The sequence below is a fragment of the Eimeria acervulina genome, genomic scaffold (genome assembly GCF_000499425.1).
Source record: "Eimeria acervulina Houghton genomic scaffold, Eah_scaff1085, whole genome shotgun sequence".
Taxonomy (NCBI): domain Eukaryota; phylum Apicomplexa; class Conoidasida; order Eucoccidiorida; family Eimeriidae; genus Eimeria; species Eimeria acervulina.
In genome coordinates, this window is record NW_013549433.1 from 1 (window position 1) to 10,912 (window position 10,912).

The 10,912-nt window shown below is 44.9% G+C and overlaps 2 protein-coding genes across 2 annotated transcripts; one reads left to right on the top strand and one right to left on the bottom strand.

Annotated features, from left to right (window-relative positions):
- Positions 1–1,236: 1,236 nt before the first annotated feature.
- On the top strand, positions 1,237–3,204 carry EAH_00055200 (hypothetical protein, conserved; the record flags this gene model as incomplete). The annotated part of the gene is made up of 2 exons (XM_013393890.1): positions 1,237–2,649; positions 3,070–3,204. 2 exons carry the CDS (start codon positions 1,237–1,239, stop codon positions 3,202–3,204), a joined length of 1,548 nt encoding a protein of 515 aa, XP_013249344.1.
- A 2,032-nt stretch (positions 3,205–5,236) lies between these two features.
- On the bottom strand, positions 5,237–10,280 carry EAH_00055210 (hypothetical protein, conserved; the record flags this gene model as incomplete). Its single annotated transcript, XM_013393891.1, has 8 exons — positions 5,237–5,605; positions 6,345–6,447; positions 7,169–7,230; positions 7,479–7,730; positions 7,876–8,085; positions 8,371–8,501; positions 8,699–9,320; positions 9,591–10,280. The coding sequence occupies 8 exons, from the start codon at positions 10,278–10,280 to the stop codon at positions 5,237–5,239; spliced, it is 2,439 nt and encodes an 812-aa protein (XP_013249345.1).
- Between the last annotated feature and the right edge of the window lie 632 nt (positions 10,281–10,912).

Sequence of the window (10,912 nt, forward strand, 5' to 3'; positions counted from 1 at the left end):
ATATAATTTGAATATATATATATATATATATATATTATATAATATATATTATATATTATATGTATATATATTATATGTATATATATGAAGTGTATTTTACTAATAAATTATATATACTTTGTATATAGAGCGTAGAGAGGGAGAGAGAAGTAAATAACCAACCGAAAACAAAACAAAAAATTTAATTAATTAATCTCTTTACTTCTTTTTATTTAAATATATATATATATATATACATATGCATATATATTTATATATGTGTATATATACATGTATATACATTTGTATTTATATATGTATATATAAATATATATATACATTTGTATTTATATATGTATATATATGTATAAATATATTTAAATAAACAGAAACAAAAAGATTAATTAATATCTTTTGATACAACAACAGAAAGAAAAGAGTTTATTAGACTCTGCATATATGTCATTGCTCTAAAGAGGAGCTGTAGAAGAAATAAATAAGTAAATAAATAAACAAATAGAATAACAAATATAAATAATCATATTCATATAAATGAATAAACAATTAATTAATTCAAAGATAAACAAATACAACTGCAATAACAGCTGACTATACACCCGAAGTGGGTATGGGGATTCTTTATATTTATGTATGAAATTAAATAAATTTAATTCTTAATTTAGTTTAACTTAATTTAATTTAATTTGATTTATTATTATTATAATTATATTATTATTATTATGTTATTTCTAAGACAATGACTGAGACAATAAATAAATAATAAACAGCAGTGAGGCTGAGGGTTTTAAAGCGAAGGAAAAGAATAAAATAAAACAAAATAAATAAATAAAATATTAAAAATACAAAAATATTTATTTAAAATATTTATTTGAACCATATTTAAAGCAAATAAATAAAAAATATTTATTTAATTATAAAAGCCTGTAGCTGCCTGTACACCGCAACGAGGATAATGAAGTAAACACTTTCATAGTAAAAATAAATATATATTTTTTTATTTTAATATATTTAATATATTAAGCAAAGTAAAAAGAAAATAATTCGACAAACAAAACAAATAAAAGAATAATTTTATATGTTGCGTTGCTGCTGCAGCTGCTGCTGCTCCTTCTGCTGCTCTTGCTGCTGCTGCTGCTGCTGTTGCTGTTGTTGTCTTCTATTTGACTTTTATTTACCTCTTTGAATATATTTAAACTTAAAATTGCATTTTAAACACAGAAGACAACGAACAACCACATGCAGCAGCAGCAGCAGCCCCCCACAGCTGCAGCAGCTGCTGCTGCAGCAGCTGCTGCTGAACCTTCAGCAGCAGCAGCAGTAAGACCCCCAGCAACAGAAGCGGGAGCACTAGCAGCACCAGCACCAGCGGCAGCAGCAGCAACAACAGCAACAGCACCAACGGCAGCAACACCAGCAGCAAGAGCAACAACCACAGCAGCAACAGCAGCAACAACAGCAGCAGCAACATCAGCAGCAACATCAACAACAGCAGAGGCAGCAGGCAGCACAGCCTCCCCGTGGTCTTTCTTGAAGCGTTGGTGGGGAGGCAGCAGCAACAGCAGCAGCAACAGCAGCAGCAGCAGCGGGAGGTGTTGTTATATGTTTTCTTCGCCTCCTGTGTCTATTGAAGAAGGCTTAGGTTGGCTGCAGCAGCAGCAAGCAAAGATATACACGAGAATAGCGCTGCAGCACTGGAGAGTGAAGCTGCTGCTGCATGCGCTGTCTGCTATGCAGCAGCCCCCTGAACTCGCATTCGTGAGGTGTACAGACACCCCAGCAACAGCAGCAGCAGCAGCAGGATCAGGATCAGGAGGAGCAGCAAGAGGAGCACCTGCAAGAGCAGCAGCAGCAGCAGCAGGGTTTAGCCCTAAACATAACACAATATGGATATGCAGCAATTATTATACTTCCTATTTTACTTTTAGGAATTTGCTGCTGCATGAGCTGCTGCATGCGTTCGACTTCGCGCGTGCAGATATAGACAGCAGCAGCTGCAGACAGTTAGCATGCACAGAAATTCGCGCAGCTAATCTGTCAGGCCAGTGCGGTATCTGGAGCAGCAGACGCTTCCTCCAGCAGCAGCAGCAGCAGCAGCAGCAGCAGCAGCAGCAGCAGCAGCAGGAGAAGGAGAAGCGGCTGCTGATGCTTGATAGGGACTTGCTGCTGAAACGGCTTCGTATGCATGCAACAGAAGCACAAGCTGCAGCAAATGATAAAAAAATTAGAGCTCAAGAGGCATCTGAAGCTGCTCTTGCTGCTGCTAGAAAGGCTGCTGCTGCTGCTGCTGCTGCTGCACAGGCAAAGACCAATGCAGCAGCAGCAGCACAACACGCATCAGTAGCAGCAGCAGCAGCAGCAGCAGCGCCAAACAGCACCGCTTCTGCAGGTACTGAGGCAGCAGCAGAAACAGCAGCAGCAGCTGCTGCTGCTGCAGCTGCTGCTGCTGCTGCAGTAGAGAAGGCTGAGCAACAGGCTGCACAGGCGGCGGAGGCCGAGGCAGCAGCAAATGCAGCAGCGGCAGCAGCAGCAGCAGCAGCAGATACCCGGAGCGTCCCTCTCTGGGCCCGCAGCAATCGAAATGCATGCGTTGCTGCTTCTGCTGTTTTGTCGCTGCAGCAGCTTCCACAGTGCAGCGAACCAGGTGTTGCGGTATGTACTTATAGTTGCTGCTGCTGCTGTTGCTGCTCATGCTGCTGCTGCTGCTGCTGCTCATGTTGGTGGTTCTGGTGGTGGTGGTGCTGCTGCTGCTAGCGTTGCTGCTAATGCTGCTGCTGCTGCTGTTGCTAATGCTGCTGCTTCTGCTTCTGCTGTTGCTGCTCTGCGTGCATTGCTGCAGCTGCTGCTGCTTCTGCTTCTTCTGTTGCTGCTCTGCGTGCATTGCTGCTGCTGCTGCTGCTGCTGCTGTCTTTATTGCTGCTTTTGTGAAATTAGAATAGCTAGGGCGAGCAGTCAGACCAAACAAAAGCGAGAAAAGTAAAGAAAAATAAATTAAACATTTATTTATTTATTTATTTATTTATTTATTTATTTATTTATTTATTTATTTGTTTGTTTGTTTATTTGCTGCAGGAGACAGCCGTGTCTTCAGTTTTTTCTGTCTGCTTAGCTGATGTCTTCCCCTTTGAACATCAACTGCATGCAGACAGCAGACTACGCCCCTCTCGCATCTACACAAACAATGCTTCTTCTTTCTTCTCGCCTTAATCTCAGCTAGCTACTTTGGCTAGCTAGCTAGCTAGCTAGCTAGCTAGTTTGTTAGTTTGCTTTCAGGCTAGCTAGCTAGCTAGCTAGCTGTGTAGCTAGCGGGGGAGGTAGCTAGCTGCTTAGCAGCAGTGGAGCTAGCTAGCTAGCTAGCTAGCTAGCTAGCTAGCTGTGAAGCTTGCCTTTTAGCTGGCTGTGTGACTATCTGTGCAGCTAGCTAGCTAGTTAGCTAGCTGTAGAGCTAGCCTCTCAGCTTGCTGTATAGCTAGCTACAGAGCTAGCTAGCTAGCTGCGCATAGCTAGCTGTGAGCCTAGCTGTATAGCTAGCCAGCTAGCTAGCTTTGCATAGCTAGCTGCGCAGCTGAGGGGATCGGCAGCAAATAGAAGAGAGGATTTTTGCTGCTGCTGTTGGTTTGTTGTTTAGGGTTTAGGGTTTGGGGTCTAGGGTTTGTTTGTTTTTGTTTATTTGTTTTTTGTTTCTCCTACTTGTCTTTCACTGAAATGAAGAAACATACAAAATCAATATACTTTTTAGGGTTTAGGGTTTAGGGTTTAGGGTTTAGCGTTTGAAGCTGAGGCGAAGAAGACAATAAATAAAAAGCAAAGGAGAGCTAACAGCTCAGAAACAAATATAACTGAAGTCAAAATAAATAAATAAATAGTAAAAACAAAACAACGACGCAAAACACCTTAAAAATGAACCCTAAACCCTAAACCCTAAGCACTAAATTCTAAGCAATAAACCTCAGACCCCAAACATCTATATATATATATATATATATGTGATAAACCTCAAACCCTAAACACTAAACGATAAACCCTAAACCCTAAACCCTAGAGCGCCAGCAATTAGGCGGAGAGAATTTTGTTTGATATTTGTTTGGTGCAGACAAAACCAATAAAATTAATTTTAATGTTTTTTAAAATAAAAAACAAGCAGAAAGAAATTTATATATAGTACTGCATGGAGTAATATGTATCTCCTGTCGTTTTGTTTTGTATATTACATTTATGTAATATATATATATATATTATATATATATATATATTACATGCATATATATATATATATGCATATATATGTAATCTATATATATATATATCACGTTTGTCTATTTGAGGTGTATATACACCTGAAGTTTTGAATTATTTATTGCGGTGTATATGCAGCTACGCTGTGGATTTGTGTTTGTACAAAATCAGCACTATTTTGTTTATTTTTTTGAATATATTCACCAAGAAGTCTTTAATTTTCTTGTTTTTTTCCACTTACGTCGATAAGGAGCAGAAGGACTCCAAAAAGTTTGAATTAAATTGCTGTTGCCCGCTTGGAGCTGCGTATACACCCCAACGCATGCAACAGAAAAAAACAAGAAAAGCGATATAAATTAAAATAACTTTGTCTAAGTATAAACAAATAAATATAAATTTATCAAAATAAACAAATACATAAACAAATGCATCAATATAATAAATTATAAAACAAATTCATACAATAAATTATTAGACAAACTAGATTGCTAAACAAACAAATTAATAAAACAACTTACATATAAAAACAAATTAATAAAATATATTATATGTATATTGTAAACACTTCAATAATAAATAAATTAAAAAAGAAAAACAATTACAAACAACAGCATAAATAATATATTGATAAGAATATACAGCAATAATAAACACAAAAAAACAAACAAATAAACAAATAAACAAATAAATACATAAAATAAATAAACAAACAAATAAACAAATAAACAAATAAACAAATAAACAAACAAACAAACAAACAGACAAATAAACAAATGCTGATAGCATAATTATAAGAGAGAACTCATTAATAAAAACAAACAAAGCAAACAAATATTTTTACTAAGACAAACAAATAAACCTTCATTTAAACAAATAAATAAATAAAAGATAAATAAACAAATAAATAAACAAGCAAACAAATAAACAAACAAACAAATAAACAAACAAATAAATAAACAAACAAACAAACCAACAAACAAATAAACAAACAAACAAATAAAATTTAAATTAAATAAACAAATACCTCTTCTGTTATAATGCTGTTGAGGTGCTGCTGCAGAGGGTCGGGCACAACCAAAGAAAAACAATTTGCTGCTTCTTTTATTACTAAACACTCCTCTACACCAAGATGCTGCTGCAGCAGCAACTGCTGCTGCTGCTGCTGCTGCTCTTGCTGCTGCTGCTGCTGCTCTTGCTGCTGCTGCTGCTGCTGCTGCTCTTTCTGCGCCTGAGAAGGAGACACCTCTCCATGCTGAAGTTCGTCCACGCCCCTCTGCTGCTGCTGCTGCTGCTGCTGCTGCTGCGGTGGGGTGTCTATACAAGCCAACCGCAGCAGCAAGCGCTGCTGCAGCGACGGTGCGCTGTATGCAAGCTGCAAGCAAAAACAAAAAAAATTAATTTAATTATTTGAATTAAAGAAGAAGCAATACTTCTGCTGCTGCTGCGCTGCAGGTGCAGCTGCTGCTACTGATGCTGCTGCTGCTGTTACTCCTACTACAGCTGCTGCTGTTGTTGCTATAGCTGCATATGCAGGTACTGCTGCTGCTACCACTGATGCTGCTGCTCCTGCTGCTGCTCCTGCTACTGCTGCTGCTACTGCTGCAGCGGCAGCTGCCGCTTCTGCTGCAGTTGTGTAGAACCGCTGGAGTTGCTGCTCCTGCTCCTGCTGCAGCTGCAGCAGCAGCAGAAGCAGCAGCAGCAGCAGCTGCTGCTGCTGCTGCTGAGGTGTACATACACCTCACCCGAGTCAGGGAGCGAAGTACAGCGATGTTGTCTGCTGGAGATAAAGAATATATGTTTTCTTCAAGAAGAAGGGTTAATTGCTATTAAAATAATAAAACAAAAACAAACAAAACACAAACAAACGCATCATAAACAGCAGCAAAAGCAGCAGCAACAGCTACAGCAGAAGCAGCAGATTCTGCAGATGCTGCTGCTGTTGCTACTCCTGCTGCAGTGGCACACCTGCAGCAGCTGCAGCAGAAACTAGAGCAGCAACAGCAACAGCAGCAACAGTAACAACAGTAGAAGCAGCAACATCAGCGGCAACAGTACCAGCAACAGCAGCAGCAACAGCAGCAACAGCAGCAGCAACAGCAGCAGCAGCTCACCTGCATTAGAGGCCGGTGCAGCATTTTAGCCTTTCCCAGCGCCTTCAGCAGCGCGACAGCATCTTGCGGCTGCTGCTGCAGCAGCAGCGTCTGTGCTGCATGCCTGAAGAGATATACAAAACCTAAACCCTAAACCCTAAACCCTAAACCCTTTTTTGTTGGATTGAAGTATATTTTTGTTGTCTGTCTTCTGCAACTTGTGTCTCTTCTTCTGTCTCCTTCTGTCTCTCTTGCTCATGCTCTCTGTTTGCTGCAGCAGCAACGTGCTGCTGCTGTTGCTGCTGCTGCTGCATGCATGCATGCATGCATGCATTGGGGTGTATAGGCACCTCTGCTGCGTGCTTGGATGCTGCAGCAGCAACTCTGCTGCTAAGCGAAATATTTTTTCTTCTTTTACTCCGCCTCGACTGTAGGCGGTGATTAAATTAATCAAATGGCGGCCTAAATAACAATAAACAACACAAATTAGGGTTTAGGGTTTAGGGTTTAGGGTTTAGGGTTTAAGGGTTCGGAGGCTGCGGCAGCCCCCGAGGCAGCAAAGCGACGCAGCAACCGCAGCAGCAGCAGCAGCAGCAAGAACAACCAGCACCAAACAGTAGCAGCAACGTCAGATATGCACGTTAATGAGTACTGCACAGCGCGCAGCAGCAGCAGCAGCAGTAGGAGTCGTAGCAGCAGGGGCAGCGACAAGACCAGCAGCAGCAGTAGCAGCACAGCAGCAGCAGCAGCAAAACTAGCAGCAGCAGTAGAAGCAGGAGCATCAAAAGAAGCAGTACCAGCAGCAGCTGGAGCGCAAACAGCAGCAGCAGCAGCAGCAATCGAACCTGTGATTTGCTGCTGCTGCAGCAACCCGTTTGCTGCTTGCTGCCGCAGCAGCACAGAACATCTAGACAGCAGCAAACGGCAGTCTACACCTCCTCTAATTAGAGACCCTAACAGCTGCAACACAAACTTTAAACCCTAAACCCTAAACCCTAAACCATATGTCCTAAATGCATAAGCAGCAGCAGCAAGAGCAACAATAGAAGCAACAGCAACAGGAGCAACGGCACCAACAGCAACAGCAAGAGCAGCTACAGCAGCAGCAGCTGCAGCAGCAGCTGCAGCTGCATGCAAGAAGCAAATATTGTTTACCTGACTCATCTGTGGGAGCGAGAAAGAAGCAAGCTGCTGCCGCGCAGCAACAGCAATCTGCAGCAGCAGCTGCTGAACCCGAGACAGGCCAGGAGGTGCAGCAGCACAAGCGTATGCTGCTGCAGCAAGATGAAGCGGCAACAAACCCTGCTGCTGCTGCTGCTCCTGCTGCCGCTGCTGCTGCTGCTTCTGCTTCTGTTGGTGCTGCTGCAGGTGCTGCAGCAAATGCGTCGAGCAAAAGCCCCACAGATCCTGCAGCAGCAACAGCAGCAGCAACAGCAGCAGCAATAGCAGCAGAATGCGCATGCATGCGGATACGAAGCAGCAGATTGCTGCATGCAAGCAGCAAAAGCAGCAACAACACCAGCAGCAGCAGCAACAGTATGTGGAGACACACCTCTTCAAAGTATTTATATTTTGCTGCTGCTGTCAGCAAAAGAGAAAGCTCTGCTGGGCTCAGGAGACAAACAAAGTCGTTCTTCCTTCCTGCTGCTGCTGCTGCTGCTGCTGCTCCAACCACTTGCTGCAGCTGCTGCCGCACGAACAACTCGTTCCGCAGCAGCAACGCTTTGCTGACGCTGTGTAGCACTGCTGCAGCAGCAACAGCCTGCACAGCAGCAGCAGCAGCGCAACAGCAGCAACAACGCTAGCAGCAGCAACAACTCTAGCAGCAGCAACAACTCTAGAGCAGCAGCAACAACGGCAGCAATACCAAGGAAAGCAGCAGCAAAAGCAGCAAACAGAGACACAGCAGCAAATGGAGCAGCAGCAACAGCAGCAGCAGCAGCAGCAGCCACACCCAGTGTTACACCCAGCGCGAGAGCAGCTGCAACAGAAGACACAGCAGCAACAGCAGCAGCAGCAGCAGCAGCAGCAACCGCAAGAGCCTCACATGCTGCTTTGAATGTGTGTGCAGCAGCAGCAGCGCCTGAAGTAAATCGACAGCTTCCTGTACTTGCAATGCTGCTGCTGTTTCTTTCTTCTTTAGCTGCAGCAGCAGCAGCTCAACAGCATCGTCTGCCGCTGCAGGAGAAGCACAAACCACAACAGCAACAGCAGCAGCAGCAGCAGCAGCGATTCAGCAGCAGCAGCAACAACAACGGAAGGCGCCAAAACGGGCAGCAATCGCAGCAGCAGCAGTCGCAGCAGCAGCAGCAACAGCAACAGCAACAGCTGCAGCTGCAACAGCAGCAGCCAGAGCGTTGGCCTTCCCGACTCACTGCGGCGTTTGTACTCCAAACTGCCGCTGCTGCTGCTGCTGCTGCTGCTGCTGTTGCTGCTGCTAATGCTGCTGCTGCATGCATGCAGACAATTGATAAGAGCAGCAGGAGGATAACTGCTGCGCTGCGTCAGCAGCAAAACCCCTGTAAGAATTTCTTCATAGAGTGCAGCGTGCTGCTGCATGCGGAGAGCCACAGGAGCAGCAGCAGCAGCAGCAGCATCTGCAGCAGCAGCATCCGTCAAAGCAGCAGGCGGCAGCTGCAACGCCTGCTGCAGTGCTACATCAATGCTGCTGCTGCTTGGAGAGGTGAACATACACCGCAGCAGCAGCGCCAAAGGCCTCAAGCCTATCTTTCCCAGTGCAGCAGCAGCAGCAGCAGCAGCATCTGCTGCTGCTGCTGATGCTGTTGTTGCTGTTGCTGCTTTGTGAGTCGGTTCTGCTGCATCCGTGGCAGCAGCAACACCTGCAGTTGTCCCTGCTGCTGCTGCTGCTGCTGCTGCTGTTAATCTAAGGGATTTGAGGGCAGCAGCAGCAGCTGCTGCTGCTGCATGCAGCGCTGCATGCAACGCGGGGTCAGGCAGACGAAGTGCAGCAGACAAATAAAATGAAGACGCCAAGTCCTGAGGTGTACATACACCGCAACAGCAGCAGCAGCAGCAACAACAGCATCAGTAGCAGCAGCAGCAGCAGCAACAGCAGCAGCAGCACTAGTAAAGAAAGCAGCGTAGATCTCTTACATATGCTCAGTAAGACACATTAAGAAATACATACAGCAGCAGTAGTAGCAGCAACAACAACAGCAACAGCTGCAGCAGCAGCAGCAACAACAGCAACGGCTGCAGTAGCAGTAGCAGCAGCAACAGCAGCAGCAGAATCTGCTGCTGTATTACCTCAATGTGCTCTATCGAGAGGGCAGTAGTTTCTTCCGCCTGCTGTTCCTGTTGCTGCTGCTGCTGCTCCTGTTGTTGTTGTTGTTGCTGCTGCTGCAGTGTAGCTGCAGCATCGCGTTGTATCTGCTGCAGCCGCAGCAGCAGCAAATTGCTGCAAGCATGGAGACACTTCCAGCTGCTGCTGCCGCCGGTTGCTGTTCTCCAGACGAAATGAAGGCTAACTGCTTCTCCTGCTGCTGCTGCTGCTGCTGCTGCTTCTTCTTCTGCTGCTGCTTCTTCTGCTGCTGCCTCTGCCGATGCTGCTTCTACTGCTGTTGCTGTTGCTGCTTCTGCTGCTGTTGCTGTTGCTGCTGCTTGCTCTTTCGTTGGTGCTGCTACTCCTACATCAACTGCAGCCTCTGATGCTGCTGCTGTTGCTGCTGCTGCTGCTGCTGGCTGCAGGGCTGCCGCAGCAGCAATACTAAATGCTCGCCTCTGAGACACAGAAGGCACCCACGAACCCCTGCTGCTGCTGCTGCTGCTGCTGCTGCTGGGGGTCCGTAGCTGCAGCAGCGTGCAGCAGGAAAGGTGCATGCAGCGCCTTCTTAAAGCCCCAAAGAAGAGGGGTTTAAAGACAGCCCCGAGCTGCAGCTGCTGCAGCTGCTGCTGCAGCTGCTGCTGCAGCTGTTGCTGCTGCAACAGCTGCAGCATCGACGACAGCAGCAAGAAGAATGCCGCTGCAGCGGCTGGTGTTTGGATTCTACTGAGGTGTACATACACCCCAAACCCTAAACCCTAAACCCTAAAACCCTAAACCCTAAACCCTCAACATAAATATTTCCCCCTTTAGACGAAACCATGCAGATCGGCGCACCACAGGGTACAGCCGACACCCAAACCCTAAACCCTAAACCCTAAACCCTAAAACCTAGAACGCAAACCATAAACCCTAAATTATAAACAATAGAAATCAAACCCTAAACCCTAAACCCTAGATTTCTTCTAAGGAAAAGGGTGTATGCATTTAATAATAAACCCTTTGAAGGTCTTCAACAATCGGGGCCTCGCCGCTTACCGCCTCAAACCCTAAACCCTAAACCCTAAACCCTAAACCCTAAACCCTAAACCCTAAACGCTAAACCCTAAACCCCAAACCCCAAACCCTACGTATTAAATTTTTATTATATATGATGTCGAACTGTCTATGAGTGTTCTATTGTCTAAACCCTAGCAGCATCTTCCCGGATCTCACCCCCAAACCCTAAACCCTAAACCCTAAACCCTAAACCCTAAACCCTAAACCCTAAACCCTAACCCATGCACATTAAACAACAAATTTTACG